Below are 24,579 nucleotides of genomic sequence, written 5' to 3'. Positions count from 1 at the left end.
TCCCTAAACCACAGAAAATCTGCCAACTCTGCTGCTAACAGGGAAGAATATACCTAATAGTATCTGCTTCTGTAAGGTGCAAGATTAAGTCTGTGTGATCTTAACAGGTATAGTTAGTTAAGTATATTTGCTCTGCATCAGACTTGAGGAATGTAAGCAAATCAGTCTTTCTGAAGAACAGCAGGACCTATCTAGGATATGTTGATTATGGATGTGCCAGTGCTGGCAGGTCTGCTACCATGGGTTTTGATTTCTACAGATTTTTGGTTTAAGAATGGTATTTTTTCCTTTTGCAAAATTCATATATTGCATTTCCCACATTACAGCACTTAAGAGTCTCCTATGCTTACCTACCTTCCTAGAAGTTTCTAAATATGAGCAGTTATCTGATGATAAAACCTACCACACCATAAACTGTGGCTGAAATTAACCAAGAGGGTAAAAACTATTGGGAAAACACACAAAAAGGAAAAATATAAGTTTGTTTTCATATGAATGACTGGCACCCAGTTTTTACCTTTTTCCAGAATCTCAGGTGCAACGTTTCATTCTAAGCATATACACCTTTTTTAATTAAAAAAAAAAAACAAACCAACAAAAAACTCAAAAATAAAACCCCCCACACAAAAAACCACAAACAAACAAACAAACAAACCAACCCAAACCATCTGCTATATCCAACTGGAAAACATTCAGAATACTCCCAAATCATCTACTCTTTCCAACTCAGGGAGCCCACTGAATATAACACTCCACATTGCATGGTTTCTTTCAGTATTTAATGTTTTTTCTTTCTTAACCATGTCTGCAGTCAAGCCCTTTTTCATGTTTTAATGAATGTTCTTTGCTGTGTTTCTTTTTTCTATGATGTATTTTCTTAACCTGTAGATTGCTTGGCATGAAAACCTTTATGACAACAAGAACAGTGAAGTAAAGCATATAGTTGGAGTTCTGTTTTTCCAGTAAAGTGTATTTCAGAGTTGCACAGTAATTCTAGCTCTCCTCTTCCTGAGACATATGAATTTTAATCTGCAAATGGAAGCCGAGATATTCTGAATTAAATCTACGTGGATCCTCAAATTTTACTTTTTAAAAAAGTCCATGGAATAGTTTTTAATTAGCCCAATTTTTTTTTGTCAGACACGTCTTCATTTTCATACAGCTTTTATCAAAATATGAATTAAGATTTTTCCATTTATGGAAAAATTAGAATCATTTTTCTACACCAGCTGCTTCCTCTCAGTCTGCCTTAGCTAAGACCACATTTTAGTTCTAAACCTGCTAGCTAATTATTAGCAATTTGCTTCAGAATCTGTATTAGCACTGCACTTCAGCAAAAAGTCTAAATCACAATCAACATGGCTTTTAAAAGCTATTGAACAAAATATAACTGAAATAGATGATGCCATTAAAAGTTGAGAGAAGCATCAAATGACTTATTTCTCTAAGTGTTCATAATGTCAAATATTTATTTTATTCTACGCATTTTTACAAATCATGCAAAATTGGTTAGTAGAAGTAGTGCAAGATCTCACTCTGTACATAGAAGAAAATGAGCTAGCCAGAATGTGAAAATAAGATCTCTTAAAATTTTTCAACTTTTTGAGCTACAAAAGATTAAGATTTGATTAACCTTTTGTCAAACAGTTGGATTTCTTTTATAATGACTATGGGGAGGAAGCGTTACTTAATGAAGACGAAAATGTTTCTTTCCGACTGATGGCATTTTCAAAAATGTGAGATCATTACTGAATCAGAAAGTTTCATTTCTTCATGTTCACTATGTCCAAACGTTTTCTTGTTCATACTCCAGTCTTCAGAAACAACACATCAGATCTCCTAATGCTCAAATGGAAGGTGAAATAATTTTAACTAGAAACTTGACTGCAAATTACTAATGATGGGAACTGACAGATTTCTAGCATCTTCACAAAAAGCAGAAATATTCTTGAAAAAAATTAAAAAGAAAAAAATCCCACACATTCTACCCCCCATAATTCTAAACCGTATTAAACATGATGCATGTTTTTAGCTAAGACATCACTAAAGGAAACCTTTCTCTTCTGATGTGTAATCATTTTAATTTAGGTGTTGATATAAAGCATTAGGGAAGCAGATGATAGCAGAAAAAGCACTGTACCAAATAAAATTTTGGCAATAGCTAGCTTTAAAAAATATACGTTGTCATAGCTTTACAGCCATAAGGGTGTTAGATCATAACACAGGGAACTTTTGTTTTATTTAACTTACTGGTATAAGCTTGTACTTTGGATGCGAAAAAGATGTTCATATACCCAAAAGACTGCCAGCTTCTTCAGCTGTAACAATAGATGCTATCTCTCCTTACCTTTAATTCTGAAATCCAGCTACCACACATCTGTTCAGTATTTTGCAGTACTATACATAAGAATTCATTTCACTATTTTGCCACTTAATTTTTGCATTTCCTACTAGAATCACTGATTGCTTATCAACCTCAGAAAAGACTAAATTTGTAGGAAATGTATTCGGTTCTATTCTCTTTGTGTGACATCTTTTTGGTGCGTACAGTGACTTCTAGTTCTGAGTGACTGCCTGTAATTTTACCTCAAATAGCTGAAGAAATGTAAAAAAACCCTCTTCTTTTCAGATAGCATTATTTTCTCCCAAATACAGCCATGAGAAAAATAAAATGCTCAGAAGTTGGACACCATAAAATTTAAAGGGTGGTCATGGATGAGAAACAATCAGAGATACACTGACCACTACAAAGCATGAAGAAATAATTCTTTTTAAAAAATGTGGGGAGCTTTAATTCTCCCAGATGATAGGAACTTCTTTTTTCCTGAAAAAAACCTAATTTTTTAATTTGAAGACCCAACCCCTGCATTCTACTTAAATCTCTGTGTAGGCAGCATTTATTTTACCTCTGTTTACATGTAATCAGAGAATTTTATACCATGAAAACCAATCAGAAATATAAAACTAACTCAAATTCATAATCACTGGGTCAGTAACAATTTGTAGAAGTAAAGGACTACAGGCCTGGGGCACAAAATTCTATGAAATTTATAACAATACATTCTTTTCTTATGTAAAGTCTCATCTTAAATTCTCTCCTCAGTGGGTATTTGATGTGGCCCTTCTGGTAACACACAGTAAATCTCATAATTATAAAAGTCCTCTTGTATTCTTGTGACACCATTGTTGAACTTTGATTTTTATCTGCCACAAGTCATCTTATATAACTGCAATCTAGCCTGCTCTTCACTCTATCTGTGTAATAAGAATCCATGCTGAAACTATGGGATGCACCTAACTGCACACCATTGCAACCTACCTCCATGAATGGGTCATGCCTTTCTTAGCTCAGGGACAGCAAGTCTCATAAATTTTTACGATCTAAGTTGCCTGTGGGCTTCTAGAAAAAACTAAAATAATAGTGTCTAATACTTACAGTTTATACAAGAAAAAAAGCATACAGTATTTCTATAGTTCTAGGATGTTCATCAATATTTTCTTGGAATACCAATCCATATAATCTTGGAACAGCAGCAATGAGCTGTATGTTATTTATTTTAAAAAACCCACTTTTTTGGCAGTCAATAATAAAATACATAACTTACTTCATTGGACTTAGTATCTGTCCTGTGTTGCTTTTGTCCAGCAAGATGCAATGTCTGTGAGGATGGATCAGGATCTTATCTGTGGCATGGGACATCACACCAGCTGTTGATTCTTAGGGTTGTAGCACTACCAGTACAGCATTACTATTCAGGTACAAGTGTCTGCATTTGAAAACTTCATGTGTCTCTCTTCATAAAAACTACACATTAGCAAGGATGCTGGAAAAGCACAAAAAGTCAGTGAAAACTGTTGCCTCTTCTTAGCATACTAACCGCCAAAGGTGGCCTGACACATGAAGTAGCAGAAGATGCCCTTCTTTTGGAAGATGGGCACTTAATTCAGAACAGCTCATGGACTTCTGCTATGCTGAGATTATTCTATAGTATCTGTACATTCTGAGAGTTTCTTATATATAAGCAGCTTATTCATATATATTTCACTTAAATGAAGGAATATATTCACAGCACAACCAGCTATTTTTGACCTTCAATTAAGCTGTATTATGACAGTGTAGCTACACTATATTGTAGTCTATATATTCTAGCTTCAAGATGATCATAAAAGATTCAGAGTATATACAGATACACTGAGACAATCCTGATACATTGTATTTATCCAGTAGCTCCCTGAGTAATTTTGCCTCCTTTCCAACACATAAGTGAAGTGTTAAGTAGTTTACGATACGATCCATGACAGAAGGCAAGCAGAGCTTCTTCCTGACAAATCCCTGGCAAATTTGCAAGGCTTTTATCCCACTGGTTATTATTTACACCAAATTGTGTAGAAGAGGTCAGTTCAGACAACACCCTCAAAAGCTGTAATCACAAGTATCAGCATGAAAAGACTGCAGCTAGAAGGAATTAAACTCTAAAGGGTTGGGGTTTAAAGGCTTGCAACAGGAGCTGCAGATGCACCTCAGAAACCAGCAGCTTTCACATATTATTTCCCTCAGCTACAACTTCCACGGAAGCCACAACTGCAATTTAGCAAAGGTTAAGTCGTGCATTTGGGCATGAATTCATCATTCTTAATACCTTCTTGTCAATCCAGTTTATAATCAGTGACAGAATTCATCTCATAATTACAAAAGTCACGTGTAGTAACAATAGTTACAACCAAAGCAAAAGCAAAAATAGACACGCTTTGGCTCAGAAGATCCTCATGCCTGAAATTTCTCCCCTCCTTGTATCAGCTAGTTAAAAAAAGATACTGCTTCTTGTAATCACATAGCCCTGCAATGCAGTATTGCCACTGCTACGAACAGCCACAAGCTTTGTACTGAACTTGCAAGGCCTCAGGGCTGAGGATGGCCACGCTTGCTCTGCCTGAACTTCCCTTGCCCTGACTATCACTTGGTTTTACTTGGTTTAGCAAGCAAATTGCTGCTGTAACAGCAATTTCTCTAACTGTCCACATACCTGTAGCTATTTTCTTTTACTTCTGTCATCTTTGTATGGTACAACCACTGAAAGCAGCTATTCCATGTAGAAAGAGATATGTAGCATAAGAAATACACGCCTGCTAAAGATAGCAGAGGCCTTGAGAAACAGAGACCCAGGATGCAAGATGGAGCAGTACCAGGCATGGGATCACATGAGATGGGGCACTGGGTTGGCATTGGAGACCACAACAGCTATAAGCAACTTCCCAGGGGTCTGTTAAAGAAATGCAAACTTGGACCTAGACAGAATTGGTTTTAAGGGTAACAAACAGAACAAAGAAACTGTACCTTACATACATAAAAGACACCACATAAGATAATTTGGATGTAGCACGAAGCTGCAGAGCAGTGAACAAAGAACAAAGGTATAAAAGTGTGTTACCAAACATGCAAGAATGACATCAAGTGGATTCTGGAGTAAAGAAAAGGAAACCATCAACATGCACATCATATTGGTCCCAGTGAAGGACCTCAGATACTGACAAGCGACAATAACAACCCACCACCACCAGATCCCAAGGTCTGCTGCCAGCCTGCAGACCCTGAGGTGCAGTGCCATGAGCAGAACCACAGGAACCAGGGAGGAACAATAATAGTAATAACTCTCTTAATATTTCAGTTAATATTTCAGTTATATGAAGAATAAATTCTTGGCTCTATATACACAACACGTGTTTCTTCTTTGCCCATATACAAGATGTGAGTGTAACACCCTGCAGCCTTGCTGCTCAATGGCTCTTAAACCATTAATGCTATAGCACCATCAGTGTAATATTACTATTTCAGAAAGAGTAAACCATAAATGTATCAGGCCAGGGACTCTGAACTCTGCAACTGCATGTTAACACAGAAGCACCTAATCTTCTTATCTCAGTTTATTGTGCTTTAAATATGATTTCAACCAGCTGAGAACTTCAAAATTGCTATGTTATTTTGAGAACTTACCCAGAGCAGGAGTGGTTCTGAACACAGAAATTAGAGTTTTCACCTCTCCCAAGTTGGAAAGGTTTATATAAATAGTTGCTCTTCATTTCTCTTACAGTCACTTGAGGAAGTGAATGAGAAAGCTGGTGTGGATACAGTATGAGCTGCACAGTCAAAATGCTCTCCCACTACTACATCCCTCAATCTTAATTGTGGGGATTCACAGCGAGTCAGTCACTGCAACTGAATATTACTTCATATTAAATCCACTACCTTTTGGTACAGATCTCAGGGTATGGGATTAGGACTGCCCTCTTTTCCCCTGTGACTCCTCTTTCCTTACTTTAAGCAACTTCGGCAGGGCCTCGTATTTCCCTAACAAAAGTCACAGTTGAGACCTTGTAGTTACTGCTTGCCTCCTCCAGCTGTGATTTCATTTCCGCCCTTCTCTTCCTACTTTACTTTGGTACCAACACTAAATTATGCTTTTAGCCCTCCAACAGCCACTTGAGGAATCCATTAGCAGTCTGAGGATAATTCAAGTTATGAGTATGGTCAAAGAAAGGGTGACTGAAATCCAAGTACATAAATGAAAAGACACCTGAAGGATTTACAGTTTAAATATAAACAACGCAGTGCAAGGAAAAGAATTCTAAACCAACATACACACGCAAAACACGCAAGCATAGATTAAGTGAACTAGTCACAGGTTAAACCTTTGAAGCCTAGCACCTTCACTACAAGACTGTCAGTTGCTAGAGAACATCAGTATGGACTTGAAAACTCAAGGCTGCAGGGCACGATAAACAATGCAGTATCTCACCCACCTGTTTATCCTGAATTCAGATTAACACTGGGAGCATGAAAGCAAACTCACTTCATAGAAACTGACCACTAGTCACCTTTGTAAGACAAAACTTTAATGTTTTAAAAAAGATAAAAAAGAACTAGTGACATGTCAAGTTATAAAATGAAGCAAAAAGGCCTGTAGTATTTTTTCCGATGGATCAGGATCATTTCCAAGAGGATACTGCAGTTTTGAAGCCAGCTACATAGTCCTCCTCTATGTAAAATGATTGTGAAGAGAAATTAAATAAAACTGGAGGAGCCACAGATGGGTTTTATGTCTGAGACCTTCCAGAAAATTATTACAAGCTTCAGACATTAGCAAACAATGAAAACATATAGCAATATACACACAAAAAGGAATTTATAACAGAAATACTTCATCATCTTAGCTAAAGCAACAATAAGGAGAACCATTATTAATATTGGCAATTCCTAGACTTAAGTAGTTGTTATCATACCCTAACAATATACCAGAAACCTAAAAATCCCCCAACGACACAAAGGTGTGCATGCACACAGGCAAAATGCAAGTATCCCCCTCACAGGCATTAAGAGTTTTCCCCTGTACAGCAGACAGAGGAAGCTTGGGTCCCTCTGCTGTTAGCAGGCTAGCTCAGTCCCACACCTACAGCGCAGAGCTTGCACCAGTGCAGGCCTCTGAGGGCAAGGGGGCAGGTCAGGAGCTCACAGAGTTGCTCCTATTTACAATCCAAAGTGTATATACTTCAACTTAATAACAGAGTGCATTCTGCCACAACAGTGTTTACGAGCGCATTTTGGCTTACTGCAAGACAGAAAAAAAGTTTGACAGATAAAGTTATCATGTTACAAAATGAACTTTTTGTTCATTTTGAGAAGCAGCCTATGCATTTACAAAGAAACTCCAAAGTCTGAACAGGTCTGTTCTCTTGGACTGCTCTCCAGAAAAGCCTTAATTAAAGATAAAAATGAGATGCACAGTACCTTTAACAGACAGAGCTTAGAAGAGATTCACCTTACATCAGGGTTCTGCTGCACTGAAGTACTTCTTAAAAGACCACTTAAATGAAATCCTTCCCACTGTCCTTTATCAAAACTCTTTCACTCCATCCTCTCAGAGGTTTATGGTTTTTTTCTATTTGTGAAGTTTTACTATCTGATTGCTTAAGCATACGCGGTAAGGATGCTGGAAATCATGGTTAAAAAGTACCACAGATCAGCTTCCTATTTTAAGTACTGCTGTAACAAAATGCACATTTTTACAAGGAGGGGTGTCAGAACGTTGAATAAAAAGGGCGGCAAGTGGAACCTGCAACAAAAGGGAGTATGCCTAGTCTGGCACACAAGAGGGGGGCAGCCATGAAAAGGAGCAGAGGAGCATCCCCTTTTGCAACTTACCAGACTGTACAGAGGACGCGCTTTTCTAGATCCACATTTTCCTGGGAAGACACCACAGTGATCAGAAACACAGCTGCACTAGTGACACGTGCTGCTTAATGCAAAGTCTAAGAATCAAGCCCATTTAAACATTCCATGCCACAATCACAGACTTTCACCAAGGTTAAAGAAATCAATGCAAAACCAAAATATCCTCCCCTCAAAACTACTATTCAAAACCAGATTATTTATTTTACTTATTTTTTAATTTTTTGTACTTTGTAAACTGTATGCTTACTGATTAGGCATACAGACTTAACAACTGTATATCACTAGCTATATGAAACTTAAAAATAATGTAGGAATTGGTTAAGCATGGCTTAACAAGAAAAAGATCTGAAAGTATACTTTTTTCCTTAGATATCACAACTTTAGAAAATTTGTACAATATTTATTCTTGAAAGTATCATCTAACAAAGATTAAAGTGATTGGGGAGACTGCAGATGACATGACTGTGCAAATGCTCATACATACTGTACTCTTGCATCATCATTTCATTTAACAGAAACAGCAAGACCTATAATTTTTAAAGCCATTTTAGGGACTCAGACACCTAAGAATCTTTAGACTTATTAGAAAACAAGTAGTCAATATTAAGACATTGGGATCTTGGAAAAGTTTTCGGTTTCAGAGAAGCGTTTCACAAAATAAGAACAAGTTATCAAAATGCCAATTTAAATCTTTCTTGCAAATCAAAAAACACCTTCCTGAAGAAGAAAGAATATATGCACACCATACTGAAAAGTCTCTTAATATGTCCCAGACCCATCACATGTTCAAGCTGGTTCTTACACTTAACTGAGACAGAGAGCCAGCCTCTATGTATCTCTCTCTCAATTCTGAATTAACTGCTCTGCTTAGATTCTGTACTGCATTCTAAAGGCTCTGTTGACTGTTTGTAGGAAAGACCTCAAAGTCACTTGGTGCCTGAGTGCAGTGGAACCGTATAAGGACAGCAGAATGTTAAGGGTGAATGTCATTTAAGTACAAATGACTAATGAAAGATCCATACATGAACTATTGTCCTATATATCCTGTTGCATTAAATGCAAACCAATGAAAACAATTTAATATCTAACCTAAGCATAGTCCCTTCAAATAAGCTTAGTATTTCTCAGTAAGGCATAAATATTAAATTAGACTTGACTTCTATAAAATATAAAGCAATCACATCAAAAAAAAGATCCGTGAAATAAGGTTTGCATGACCTTTACATGTCACTATTCTTCATCTATGGAATATTCTATGATTATCACGATTACATACCTACCCAAAGCAGGAATGATTTCTTGAGTAGATACTACTTCTCTGATTAGAGTTAGTATGTTTGCTCTTGCGTGCCACACAGTATTTTGTAGCAGGAATTTTATGATGGGAGATTTTCTTTTAAAGGCATACATATCATTAGTCTTTCTAGTGAACTTCAGAGTAAACAAAATCTGTGTTATTCATTTCAGCATATATTCCTGGTCCTTCTCCCCTCACCACCACCACTCCCCCGCCCGAAACTGCATGACCATCTATGGTCTTTAATTCTCTTCTGCTTTAGATGGTTTGAAGAAAGAAACCATGGTTCTATAATTCATCAGAAAATGTAACACTTTTGTCAGATTTGTAGGCAAAATATTTATGTACTAAAGACTAATATTTTAAATAGCAACACTCAGATCTTTGGTCAAAGGAAAAATATTTGTGTTACAATAAACAATACATGCAAACATCTTTTAAAACATGGATTTTTCTTAAAGTTAACTCAAAATGCCATTACTTAAAAGCTAGGGGATCCTGAAACTCTAGGGCTTCTTATTTAGAAGATTTGAACATTTAGTTTTCATTTAATCACACTGATTGAATTTTACTGCATTTTTTCCACTTCAAATTTATTATGACATCACAAAGCAATAAGAAGGCCAACAGAAACTAGTTAGATATACCCACCAAGGTTGATTTTACACAGAAAAAACCTGAGTGGGCTGAATTAGAAAAACTACCTGTAGGAAGAGGTCATAAATCCTTGTTTGCAGGATACCTGGAAACCTAGACGGTACCTCAATAAACCAGTATTAAGAGACAGCATAAAAAAAAAGAGTCAGAATTATTTATAAAAGCAAGCCAAACTTTACCAAATAAAGGGGCATAATTGATTTTAAACACCTACTTGCTTCTGTAGCCACCGTTCTAGCCTTCTTTGTTTTCTCCTCAGGCTTTTCAACTTGTTTCTTTCCCTCTTGTTCAGCTTTTGGTTGAAGGAAATACTCGTAGGCTGCACAAGACCAACAGGTGTGATGTACTGTTCCTCTTCTACAGCACTTGTAGGTGAAGAAAGGTTCATCACGAAGGGTGACTCATTAGCAATGGCACTCCCAGAAGATTGTCCAGTAGCTTCAAAATCACACTCACTTTCTGCTTCTCTATGTAGTAATGTGGTAAAGGAAGTAACTCGAAACCTTTTTTGTAGTTTGTCAGCACTGGAACTATATAGGTCCTGGTAAGAACTACCACCTTTCATATTGGATCCTAATTGCAAGCCACTTCGTGTGTAAACAGGTGGATTTTCATTTTGACCATGGTAAATTTTTCCTGTACTGCAAGTTTCATATAACATGGGTGACAAAACAAGTCTCTCTCTGATATTTAAATCCAAACTATGTGATCTTTTGTGAAAAGGTTTTACAGTGCATGCATCATTCAAAGGATCGGAAGCAGAATTATTTCTTTTTTGATTTAATGCCTTGAAAGGAAGTTTTTTACTTTTCATCTCAAATCTTGGAGCTCTTACTTCTAGACAAAGTGCTTCTGTTAATGTCCCAGTACCATTATTATTTCTGGCCATGTACGAAAGCCCTTGATTTTTCATTTCCAAAGTTGCGGTTACCACTTCATGGCAGGTATCCTTGCTGAAACCAGACTGAATTTTGAGGAGAGGTAAGTGTTTTCCTGACGATTTTGCCAATTTAACACAGAACGCTGGCTGGTATTCAGTCTGACTTTTGCAGAAATGTATATTTACTAACTGTCCACAGGAACATTTTGTGTTGCAAACAAAGTTAAAGCCTCCTAAGCAGGCATCACAGAACGGACAGTGCAGTTTTCCAATTGTCCACTGTGCCTATTGACAAGGAAAGAAAAAAAAACCCAACACATACATAGTAAACAAATTCTTAAGAAATCATTACTAGAGTTACTCTTCCCTTTAATAAAAGGGTTTACTTTTTGTTTCAGACACAAGAGAGACTTCACAGCAGAAAAAAAATCCACCATAAACAATGTTCTGGTTAAAACTCTGCTTTCTGCAGTGGTAACTCATTCTAAGAAATCTAGAACACACATTTCAAAATGTAGATGCTTTGAAATATATTTAAAATTTATCCATAGATAGAATAATGCTGCAATACTCATGAAAACATTAGATCCTTTAAAGCAGTGAAATCAATTTGCCATGTTACTCTGGAATTGGCAAGCACAGTTTCTCAGCTGAGCCTTCTGAGTGCTGATACATTTCTTGCATACTAAGTACACCGGAGGGGGATTTCTTACAAAGAAAATATAGGTTTTTGCTTTGGTTACCCCACAAAAGCTTGAAATGGTACTTGTATTTTAGTGCATGTAGTATTACAACATAAGTTGTGTGCAGATACCTTGACAAATCCTTAATACTCTATCTATAAGGAGACAGTTATTTTCATTATTTGTAATTCTATTAATTTAATTTCAATCCTAAATGCACTTTCTTGAAAGAAAATACGTATCAAAGATTTAAACACTCCTACACATTTGCACAACTATTAGTATCTTTAGGAAATACATTACTCTGTCAGCAGAAAAATTGTTGAGGATTGAAGTTATGCAAGTATTTGTAGGATCAAAGCCTAGATGAGAAACAACATCATCAACTCCAGTCACACATTACTCACAAGTGTGCCTAAAGTGAGGTTGAGCCATGAATACAGAAGCAGCCCGACATTTCCAGTTAAAGCATTGCTTTCAGTTGCAAATGTCTTTCAAGGAAGTTTGGGAAGATGATTCCGTGACTGATGTTTGTCTGATTGAAAGCTTCAGAAAGTTTCAGTAAAACCAATTTTGCATTTTCAGGAAAAAAAAACCCAAACCCAAACCAAAACAACAACAAAAAACCAAACCAACAAACAAACAAAAAAAAAGAAAAAAAAAACTTGTGCAGAAAAAAGATTATTTTTCACATGCAATGCTACAAAAAGTTCTGGAAACACTTTGAGAAACTTACTCCTGCCTTGTGGGTTAAAACCTCAAAATTTCACAGTGTCAGCGATGGGCCTTTCATCGTACCTATAAGAATCTGTTTAAATATGGACATGTTTTTAACTTAAGAGAAAAAAAAAATCTCAGTTTACATATGCCCAAAGGCTTTCAAATCCCTGAAAAAGCCACGAATGTGCACAGTATCCCTCTCAGTTTACAAGGCTGACCAATGTGTGCATATGCCATTCCCAAAGAAGAATTAAGCTGGTTCAGGGATTTACTATAACTCTCCCATGCTCTATTTCCCAGATGCAATGGGGTAGGCGCTAAAATTCAGGGAAAAAGCACTTTCTAGCGCTTTTAGCCTTTAGTGAGTCTTTCTGGCACTCAGGCTCTGTGGAATAGTAACCTGGATCTCCAAATGGAGAGGATGAGTGATTCATGAAGATTAGCAAAGAAGGCTAGGAGCCTGGCAAAAAGGGAATGCAAGAGACTGTAGGGAAGAAAAAGGACAACTCTGTGTCCTTTATGCACAGAGACTGAGAGATGAGGTGCCGTACGAGAGAGTCCAGGACTGATTTAGCATGAGTTTGGCAATGGCCTGTGGAACCATTGACTCAGTAAGAGAAGTAACAGCCTACTAGTGGAGGAGGTGGTAGGGGGAAAATCAGCAAGATCTGAAAAGGAGCTGAGGGTACACAGCTTAATGATGGACTGCATAAAGAGGAAAAATTAGGAAGGGTCAGCCAAAGAAGCCAAAACAAGTGATGAGTGATGAGGAAAAGAAAATGCAGGTCAATAAAGGTCACTAGCAGCACTAGCAGGATATTTATTGAAGATTATCTATACACTAATGTATTCATGAAACTCAATGAGATTGGTTAAGAACAGGGACAGATGGCAAAAAAGAACTGGCTGGGAAGCAGTGGGTTTTTACAGCCTGCAAATAGACTTTGCACTTATGTAAAACGATTTAGCCTTTGATTCAGGAGTCATACAGGAGAAAATAACACATGATCACAAAATTATTCAGAGCTCAGGAGGATCTGGGGATAAGTCAGAATTGTTTAAAAAACCCACACATTTATCTGTAAACCCACAGGATCTTTCCAGAGAAGTCAGAATTGAATGAGGCAAGAGTTCCCAGGATATTAAAGGTAAAATATTGAAGGTGTTCAAAGAAAATTGCATTCTCTGCCTCTGCCACCAGAGGAGCATTGCTCCTCTGTAATCTTCAGCAAGTATTTTAAGCCTTTTCTGAGCAGTCTATGGGTTTTGTATTTTCCAAGTCTCCAACCTGACCACCTAGGCTTTCAAATGCAGAAGGCTGGCCATTTACAGCTAAAGGTGAAAAGAATAATATTAGTATCAATACTGAATCAAATTTTACTGAAACATGCAAAGTACTGTAAAAACTGCATCCTTATGATCAGGCATTCAAGATTAGGCAATTCTGTAAAGTGGGGAAATCACCCATAATTTTCACACACGCCCCCAAGATCAACGTTTCTGAAACAGATACACTATTCTGTCAATTTACTATTGAAGTAAAAGAGATAATTAATTTTTAAAAGAGCTTAATTAATGTTTAACAAAATAAAACATAGAGCAAAACGATGAAGGAAGATGAAACAAATTGCCTTAACTTTGAATGCTTGGTTTTACAGCCGTAACGATTTTTTTCTTTGTGTATCATTTACGGGGTGGATCTGCTTAGATCAGAAGTTACTTGCAATATACTAAAATTTAAGACACTGAAGTCTAAGCAGAAAGGAATGTAGATACCATTTGCTTCTCAAAATCAAAGACTTACCAGAGAAAAACTGTAGGGCAAAAGAAAAGGACTGTTTCTGCTTACCATATCTATGCAACAATGTTAACATCTAGACCTAAAATAACCAACAGAAAACACTCACCTGAAGTAATCAGTACAATAGAAAAGTTATGAGATGCCTTTTAATTTTAAATGGGCAGTTAAAACTCAAAAGCAGTGACACTGGCTTGTCATTAGACCTTGGAATTTGCAGGAGGGTAACTACTTTCCATTCGTATGACATAATAGCACATTAGATATGAAAGACAAAACATCATATTACAACAGCTGACCTCTTAACAAACCCTCAGCCCAGTTTTATGGAGAAACATGCTTCTTACTGTCACAGCCAACATATGTGTTAGTACTGCAAGATACAACAATCAAGACAAACCAAAACCCAAAGCGTAGATAGTTAATATAATTTTAAGCATTGATGAAATACGCAGGGGTACCTATGCATTCATAAGTAAATGAGCAAGAACAGAATTTATCACTTGTAGGTTTTGTGCATACATAAAAAAGAACATTTAAGAGGGAAAAAGCCTCTATAATGATAGAAGTTACTGAGAAAAATTCCCTTGGTTAGAAGGTCTTTGTAATATACATGGACCTTGGCAGAAGAGTGCCCTTGAAATTTTTTCCCCTTATTTCACTTTTTGAATGATAAAGATGCAAGCAAAAAAAGATTTACCTTTTCAATGACACATTTCACCCACTCTGGAATGGCTTCTAAGTTCACATGCCATACATTGCAAGAATCCTGAGCAGCAGCCGGAGACTGTGATGTCTGTTAAAAAAAATTATTGTATTGATATCCAACATTCATTTAAGTTTTTGGTCTGAATATAACCAGACATCAGCTGCCCAAATTCAGTAAATATTTTATTAACAAATGATAAAACTCAAAGATGTTGATGCATTCTTTAAGCTATCAATAATTCTCTATGTCTGAATCTGAGGACATGGGATAGACTCCACTGTGGGGATGGAGGCGTTCGGAACTGGTTTGGTTTTGTTTACAAGAACAGAAAGTTTGCAATTGCTGATATTGCAAGTATATTCAGAAATTTATTTCAGAAGTACTATCAGATGGCACAATCTTCCAGTATAGACACATAAATTTAAGTTCCAGTTTATATGAAGACTGCACAGTCAGTACTGCACAACTATACCACAAACAGTTTTAAATTCACTTTCTAATGCTTGTTAGAATAACTAGCAGAGAAACCAGGGACTCTTAGCAACTTTGAGTTTTTACTGCAATGACGTGACCAACTGAAGAGAAAACAAAATCTGAAAAACTGTAGCATTTCACTAACTGATACTAAAATAAAAACAATTACCTAACTACCTTTTAGCACAGAAGTGATACAAGTATAATTAAATCTTTTAATATGGTTTAGAATGTCAATAAAGTTACAAAGATGGTTAAAAATATAAGGAAAATCAGTTGTTAAAATTTATTAATATGGAAAATCACTGACTCCTATGTCATGAAACTCATGGGAATAAAAGTTTCATTATGCTGGAAATTGAAAGTGGAGCTACACACAGAAGATGGAAGCTTTTAGAAATTCTCCAAGTAATGACAGCAGACAGATAGATCGATTCGCCATGTCTATGCTACTGCCTTCCTCCTATCTGTGCAGAGTACCTGTAGTTCAGCTTGGATGAAACTCTGATTTAAAGTCTTTACACTGCAGTCGTAACTTCAACATTTGGTTTTAAGATTCATTCTAAGGTTTTCCTCTTTTACTCATATTTCAGCTCTGTCTTTGACTGAAGGTCTAAAATTCATCAGGTAAAGCCAACATACTGAAAACATTACTCTTCTCATCATAGCAAAATCTTTGTCTCCCAATGTCTCAGGAAGTAGCATTAAATCACTTTTTTTTTAAAATCTGCTATCTACATAATTAGAGAAGGAGCTACTTCAGTCTTATGCACAATGATGGTGGATCTTCACTAGCAATTAAAAGCTCCACCATGGGGCACGGACAAAGATACCTCCTTTTCACTACATTTTTTCCGTGAAAGGAGTTGAAATTTCCTCACCCCCTGCAAAAAACACCTCAAACCATGCACAAAATAAAAGATCCTGAAGTATAAAACATGAAAAATATTCCAGAATCTCAAGCTCTGTAAGTGGAGTGATTAAAATTGGGTTTATTAGTAATACTAATTATATCAAGATCTTAAAAAAATAACAACTTTGTTTCTTCCTCTATGCTTCTCCAGTATTCATCCAAAAAGAATGTTGTTGCATTTCTAGTGATTAATAAAAAAGATCAACACCTTCTATTTGCTTTTTCCTTTTGATTCAAGATCATAAGATGAAAGCACAGTCTTCTCGGCATATTTGGAAAGACTCGAACTCTATGATTACTAACTGCCATTATAAAGCAGCAGGAAATACTCTGACATTGTTTTATTCCGTTAATAAAGATGATGTAAATTACTAAGTGGTATTTTAGCCTGGCAGGCATCCCCCCCTCAGGGCAGGCTAATCTTCTGAACTATTTTTGTGCAGAGACTACTTCCCACTTTTTCAAAACGAAGAGCAAAAGTTTCTGATGTAGGAATACTTGACAAACAGTTAACTACTGCAGTGGAAATTATTATCAGTATCTAAAACACACCTTGGAAACAGAGAGTCCTCTGTTAAGAGATATTAAAACATAAAATGAACACATTAAAACTGTCAAAAACAGAACCCTTTTTTATATGAAAAATGTTACACTATATACTCTATACAAGCTAGTAGACAAATTTATCATAAATTCCAGCCTTCACATTGCAGAACATAAAAGTGATTACTGCCTACTCGGCTTCACTAGGTATTATGGCTTACATTATTCTCAGTGGAATTGTCCATATTTTAGTACTTATCTCCACAGGATATTAATTACTAAGACAGGGCAAGTCTAATACTTCTCCTTTATTTAAAACCAACGACACTGGAAAAAGTTACAAACCCCCTCCAGATGCTTTACTTACTTCGGATGTTTCCTTTCCATTACTTTTTGCAAGGCAAACAGAATTTGCTATATATTTTCTACATCTCCAGCAACGTAGAACATCAGCATCCTCGCTACTCATTTCAACTTGTGATTCTTCAGCTCTGTATGTCTATCTGTAAAGTCCACAAAACATACAATACATTTACTTGTTGAAACCACATAAGTTTACTCTTGTGACCCAGAAGTCTATCAGTAGTCTCTTCACTATAGAGGAGACTAATACTTTATTTACAACATCCTCTGATCTAACATAGCATGCCACCTAGACATTTTAAATAGCGAAGTGAAACGGTTGGCTTTATTTCCAGGTTGCACAAAGAACTAGAAAGCAACAACAACAACAAAACAAATTAAAAAATTAAATGAACTTCCATAATATTTAGACAAAAGACAAGAGAGTTACAGTTTTCCCAAAATAATTCAGTCCACAGAAGTCACAGCTATCCTACACATTAAATACAAACACACAAATATTTGTAATGCCACATAACAAAAATGAATGCTGACATAAAACCACACAAGACAATGACTGCCTTCTCCATGTGGCCTGGAGACTTGCTCCCTTAAATTATTTTGTGTGGGACGATCAGTACTCCTGGTGCAACAGAGCTCTTCACAGACCTGAACTGACCTCCTTGTAAAACAGAGACCTAAATTAAGACAACCAGAGGGACAAGATAAATATTTTTCTCTCTTCATGTCTTGCTGTGTTCTGATGTCTCTCTGGTCTTCTCTAATCTGTTTCCAAAGCCTCCCCTTTTCCTCATGCTTTCTCCAAAGGTCCTCCAACTCTTCATTCTACCTGCTTCTATTTTTACTCCCTTGTGCCAGCTACACTAAAAAAATAGGAAAACCTTTTACATCTACACACTCAACTCAAGCACTACGTAGGGTTCTGCCTACTCCCAGTGATGAAGTTCACAGTGCTTACTTACAGGAATGCTGGGGCATAAAACTTAAACCAGTATTAAAAGAGCCTCTGTTCTTCCACAGCCCAAATACCTGCTTTTGCACTTATTTCAACAATTTAATTTTTATTTAGTTTCTTCTAATTAAAGAAACTCTGAGGTCCTCAGTATAGGCTGTCCAAAGAGCAGTGTGGCTTATTGAGCCAGACTTTTGCATTTTCCCCATTTTCCCCAGTTCTACCTTTTCTTGATTTCTGAATTAATCAGAGACTATAAAACACACATACAGAGGTTATTATTATTTTTCAATTATATTTGAGGTCTTCCTACAGCAGATTTCCTACTTCTTCTACATATGTAGAGAGTCCGAAATACAGTTTGAAAAGGAAGAAAAGAAACAATGTGTGCATACATTAGACTCCTAGCCCAACTGTACATGCAGTTTTTAATAACCATGCTAAGGTTAAAGAGTGAAATTAAGACAAACATTAAATATTTTCTTGCAATGTCACAATAAGTTAAAATTAATTTTTATTAAGAGTCCATTAACGTATTTTAACGTAAGTTAAGATTGCCAAGCAAAAGATCATGGAAAAAACACTTAAAGAAAAAGGCAGAATTTACACTGGGAACTTGTTCATGACAGAAATGTGGTTTTTTAAATGCCTTAAGCAGAATCTCAAGTTTTTATTAACCTCGCTATGTCAGTACTGCTACTTTCTGTACGAGACACATTTCAAAAGTGGAAGGTATAAAAATACTGGGTCTCTCTATGAATTCCTTTTTTTTTTTTTTTTTTTAAGTAAATTCAGGCTCTGAAAGATTTTTGCAAGCAGTGTGTATCACTTTGCTGCGATAAATGCAGCATTGGACTCCACAGGATACTGAAAGAGTGATTACCAGTTATGAAATTGTTTGTATCACTCAAGCACCTTAAAGCTGTTCTAATTAATTTATTCTTCACAATTTCATAACACACTTCTAGAATAAATTTAGCTTACAACAGCTCAGTCAGAACCCCGAATCCAAGACCAACCAGGAAGGACTGAAAGACTTTTTGTATAAGGCTAGCTCAGATGTGCTTTTCAGGTACAGCCACATCCCCATCTACTAAAATACATTCTTGGAATGTGCTACAGTTATTCATATACATCTTGCACACATTATATGCTGCATCTGTTTATTCAAATGGTATATATTTAAGTCTCTGTATACATTCTGTTTCCCTTATGCTAATTGTTATAGAAAAAAGCTATTTTGCCTTCTGTTGAACAGCTGCTTCATTTGAGGCTGACGATGCTTACTAGAGCAGGGCGTAAAACAACTGGTGATAGACCTAAAGGATGGATAGATAAATGCATTTGCTATATTTAAAAGACAAGATTCAAGTCATGCAAACAAACGCTAAGGATCACTGTCATTTGAAGTGATGTAAATGCTCCCCGCACCTGAACAATAACTGTTCTATCATCTATGTATCTAAAGTACTGCTTTACTGCAAAATAAACTCTTTTTTTCTTTATTTATACACTTTAAAAGTTTCTTCTTACCTCTGCATATAACTTTCATTTAAAAATACATTTTTCTAAGATAAATTATTACACATATATAATATATATACACATATATATTATATATTAAATATATAAATAACCCACACAGGTTGCATTTTGTGTAACCAAGATTGCTGATAGTGAACTACATGGAAAAAACCACCTCAAAGAGCAAATACTTTTTTAGACTATATTACAGCAGTCTGAAGTGTTTTTTCTGGCCTAGCAGAATTAAAAAGCAAAATTACTGTAGGCCTATTAACATTCCATATGTATATGCCTTTTGCATTTCTTACAGAGGACAGAAGAAATGCTACAAATGCACACTAACACACTGCAGAGGCTTCTACATCTATCATGCTAGAAAACAGCATATGAGACATTTCTGATTTGTCACAGAAACATTCATTTTTATTTTGATTTGCACATAACTTCAATTGGAACTCAAATAAAAGCATACAGGATTTTGAAGTCTTTTAATAGTTAAATGCAGTTTAACAATAGTGTTCTGGATATATTTTAATACATTTTTTCTTGTCTTGTTTTGCATCTAAATCTATTAAAGGCATCTTGTTCCCACCTTGCTTTGTCTTTCAGCAAAAAATGCCAACATAAAGATAAAATATTACAATTTGTCACTCAGAAACTAGAAAGTGTCACACTCAGTGGGCCTTTTCAGCTTGGCACTGGGCCATGTTTGTTGTGGTTGAACTGCTTTCAGATCAGTTGCTTTCTGTGAGCTCATGTTTGCCTCCACAATAGCATGTAGACATATCTGAGCAATCAAAAGCCTATGGTCTTCCATAGTTCTTGTTTTATGTCCTTCAAATGTTTTTCTGTGATTCAGTCCCAGAAAAGCCAGGAGTAGAGGGTCCTAAGACTTCCTTCCCAAGTCAGAGTCTCAGCTCCCTTTCTTGAAAATCATTTTTCTAACCTTCTCCCACAGACCTTTAACTGAGATTTCACAGCCTTCCCAAACTATTTAGTTACCTTGTTATCTTCTATTATTTTAACTTTTCCCCTAACATCTAACCTAATTGATTTTTTTTCCCAATTTTCCTTATTTGCTGTGAATACAGAGAACAAACTGTCCCCTTTTCTTCCATGCAAGAACATTTTACAATTTAAACACTTATTATCTATTAGCTCCCCTTCAAACTTGTCTTTGGGCTAAATAAATCCAGTTCTTTCCTTCTCTCCTCACAGACCATGCTTTCTTGGTCTCCAGCTGTCACTGCTATTTTGTGAACTCTTTCAAATGGGTCAGCTGTCTTTGCATCACAGTGTTCAAATCTGGATGCAGAACCCAAAATGAAGTTTTACGAGCACTGAGTAGACTAGACTGATTATGTACATGTTCAAGGGAAAATAAGAATGGAGAATGCCTTGCTAGGGTGGAAACTAACACAAAATTCACTAGGTCCACTTCAAAATGTTGTTTCTTACATTTAGAAGGGCAGGAAACACTGGAAGATAAAATAACAACTCCCCAGCAGCAAACAATTTTTAACTAATTTGAGCATGAGATCCTTAAGATTTTCATATTGTATTTTTTCCCCCCCTCCCACTCCATCTGGAAAACCTTTGAGGAACACCACAGAAAGCTAGTGAACTATTCACAAAGAAAACAACAAAAAAAAGAGATGAAGGATCAAGCAGCAGACATAGCAGCCAAAGAAATGGTACAGAGCTGGTCAGCTTCCTGTTTATTCATCACTCCTTGAAGGGAACACTTTCCCTTCCGGCATCCTCTCACTAGGAGGAAGTCCGCTTTTGTATTTCTATCTAAGTTTCTTACACAATCCGAACCGTATAATGTATTAAGCTCTGGCCATTGCTTCTTCAAAAAGATTGCTAGAAAACATGAAGTAAAACCCCAAGAAAAAATTCTAAAATGTTCAAAGTGATTTCTGCTGAAAACCTGGTCTAGAATTTCTTTTGAACTAGCTTGCCCCTCATCCCCAAATTCATAAAAATAAGAAAACGGCTAAAAGGACAAGTGGTTCTCAATGTCTTTTTGTTCAAAAGTCACCTGTGATCCCTTCAGAACACTGCAGCCATGCAGACTGCAATAATAATTTGGTTGCAGCAAGAAATTAGGGCACAGAAACTTGAGCACTAGTTACTGGGAGTCTTGAAAAAATATTAGATGAGCGGCAGCTTTGAGGGAGGATGACAGAGGGAAGCTACATGAGCTGTCCTAGCCAACAAGTGCCCAGACCAGAAGTTCCTGCTCCTAGAAAGTGAGGAACTGACACTTTGCTGGACAGAGAAACAATCATGGCAGTCATTCAGGTACACATAAAAACTTGCTTCTAGCTTCTGATCTCCGAAGTATTTCTGCTTAGAGAGACACTTTTAAAAGCATACTTAACCAGTGTTTCTTAGATGGGAACTTAGATGGGAAGACAGAAAAGTTTAAAGAACCGCCTCCAGGTCACCAGAGAAGCAAAGCAGCAAGATGCATGAAGAGCTGTGCCACCTGCTCCTGTGCCAGCTCCTGCTCGATTATGTACTGTTGTACCAGTTCAGCTGTTGTGATCACCTTCCGTATCATGGAGCACTGGTTGATGAGAGAGGGTGTCCAGTGTGTGATACCCTTTCTCGTGTAGCAAGAGTAGCCAATGTAATTAAAAGCCAGCTAACATTAAAATGTGAAAGAATGTCACTTGCAATGTATTACTCCGCTTGCTAAAAAATCCTACTGCATGCTGTTGAAGACAACAGGTCTACCAGATGTAGTAAGAACACGTGGAGTATTTAAATCGTTTTGACAGGGAACAAACCTAACACGTCAATGGGAAACCACGGACGGGCACATAATCTTTCTTGCATGAGATCCCACAGACCAGTACTGCCTGTTTCACGCTCTTGTACGTACGAACTTTAGGTGTTGCACAAAATAAAGGACTAAACAAATCTGAATATGGTGCCCTCGTCCCAGCGCAACACGAGCTCCTGACCCCAAGCCACCAGGTAGCGCAGCCGCCGCGCTGCCCCCGGCTGCCCCGGCCGGTGCCCGGACGCCTCCTGCGCCCGCCCAGGCCCCACCACCGGGCAGCGGCGCCGGCCCGGGCAGCGCCCGGACACCGACCGCCTCCGCGCTTGACAGGAGGGGGCCGGGCCGGGCCCGGCAGCCGCGCCGCGAGCGGCGCCGGAGGGGAGGGCTGGGCTGGGCTGGCAGCGCCGCGCCAGCGGGCTCCCGGGGCGTCTCGGGAGCTGACAGCCGACGACGACACCGCAAAGTTAACTCTGAGAAGTCGGGGCGGTCGCCGCCGCGCTTCGGCGCCTCCTCAGGCGGGCGCCGCGCTCGCCCCGGGACGGGCGGCCCCGCCGCCCCCCGAGCTACAGGCAGGTGTCTGCACCTCACCGCTCACGCCGCGCCTCCTGCGCCCCGCCAGCCCAGGGCCCGGCTCGGCCCAAGGGGCGGCGGCGGCGCCTCCCTCCGCGCCCCCCGGCCCCGCTCAGCTTACCGGGCCGCGCTGCGCGAGGCTGAGAGAAGGAGGCGACGCCGGTGGGGCGAGCGAGCGAGCGGACGGGGAAGAGGTTGCGCAGCAGCAGCTGCGAACGGGAAGAGACGGGAGACAAACGGAGGCGAAAAGCGCTCCGCTAGCGCGGCGCCTGCCCAGCCGGGCGGCCGCGGAAGTAACCCCGCGGCAGGCCAGTCCCCTCGGGCGGCTGCTACCTCCCTCCTCCCCGCGGAGGGCTGGCCCCGTCGCCGGCTGCGGGGCCAGCCCCGCCGCCGCCGGGTAAGAGGGCAGCGGCCCCGCCAGCCGGCGCCGTGCCGAGGCCTGAGGGTGGCACGTCCTCGCGTCGGCTGACTGGCAGAGATGGAGCCGGGGTGGGGTCGGCCCCGGCGGCAAGCGGTGGCAAGGCGCCGTGGTGGAGTACGGGGGGCAGAATGAAAATTTTTCAATAAAGGTTGGGACAAGAAACATGTTGCTCCAGGCCCGAGGAAGAAGCCGAGACCCAGAACGGTGCCAGGGAGATCAGAAGGACCGGCAAGTGCCAGCAAGCAATCACACACTGGGCAGGGTATCATCAGTAGCCCCTGCCTATTTTATAGGCAGCAAAAGCAAAGAGGAAGCTTTAATTAAATATGCGAGGAGGAAAATGAAGTAAACTTGTGAACCTTTGTAGGGAATTGCTGCAAATCGTGCGGAGCTGCATGGGAGAAAAAGCAGGCATACCGCACCGAAGACCGGGCCCCTCGCTAGTGAGCGTCTGTACCTCGGTTCAGGGTAAAAACTGGTCAACTACATGGGCTGTGTTTCCACCTCAGTAGTGTTTTGGCCTTTTGTGATGATACTCTGACTTGATCAGGAGCTAACGTGCTTGTAGCTGACAATCTGCTAATAATAGTTGCTCTGCTTCAAACACAAGAGACCAGAGTTATCAGAGTAGTGTGAATGTAAGAAAGACTAGAAGATTCTTGATGGAAAAAAAATGTCTGCCCATTTTTTGGTCTGTAGAGGTGGTTTGAAATACTGAAACCTCCGTTTCACTTTCTCCTACATTTATGATACCTAATTTCTGTGATTTTTCTTGCATTTCAATATACATTCCCTGGATGCAGAAATCCACTAGCACAATTTTTTTTCAGTGCTTTGATCTACCTGATTATTTTGCTAATTTTTGCCCTTCGCTACCCTATTTTTATTCTAACAGACTGCCTTGTAATGGTAAAATTATTTAGTCTGTTTTTTCTTGGCAGAGAGTATAGGATTATTCAGTTCTTGCTATTTAGAGTCCTATTCATGTGAAAAGTTTTCAAACAACAGTGTGATACAGATATTTTAAATAACAATATAACAGCATTTATTCAGA

At 38.4% G+C, this 24,579-nt stretch overlaps 1 protein-coding gene across 5 annotated transcripts in view; it reads right to left on the bottom strand.

Moving 5' to 3' along the window:
- RNF180 (ring finger protein 180) overlaps positions 1-23,451 on the bottom strand; it is a 79,330-nt gene extending 55,879 nt beyond the window's left edge. For 2 of the 5 annotated variants that reach the window (XR_010370582.1, XM_064438303.1), the window contains exons 1-4: positions 23,226-23,449; positions 17,269-17,404; positions 14,963-15,058; positions 10,396-11,346 (exon numbers count right to left, since the gene is read on the bottom strand). Coding sequence is in view for 4 of the 5 variants with exons in the window: in XM_064438303.1 (XP_064294373.1) it covers positions 10,396-11,346; positions 14,963-15,058; positions 17,269-17,370 (1,149 nt within the window). In the remaining variant the exon portion in view is untranslated. Of the gene's footprint in view, positions 1-10,395; positions 11,347-14,962; positions 15,059-17,268; positions 17,405-23,225 lie in introns of all 5 variants that reach the window. The other 3 variants (XM_064438306.1, XM_064438305.1, XM_064438304.1) reach the window with 2 other exon arrangements.
- Positions 23,452-24,579: the final 1,128 nt, after the last annotated feature.

The sequence above is a fragment of the Phalacrocorax carbo genome, chromosome Z (genome assembly GCF_963921805.1).
Source record: "Phalacrocorax carbo chromosome Z, bPhaCar2.1, whole genome shotgun sequence".
NCBI lineage: Eukaryota > Metazoa > Chordata > Aves > Suliformes > Phalacrocoracidae > Phalacrocorax > Phalacrocorax carbo.
This window is presented reverse-complemented; position numbering and strand designations above follow the sequence as displayed.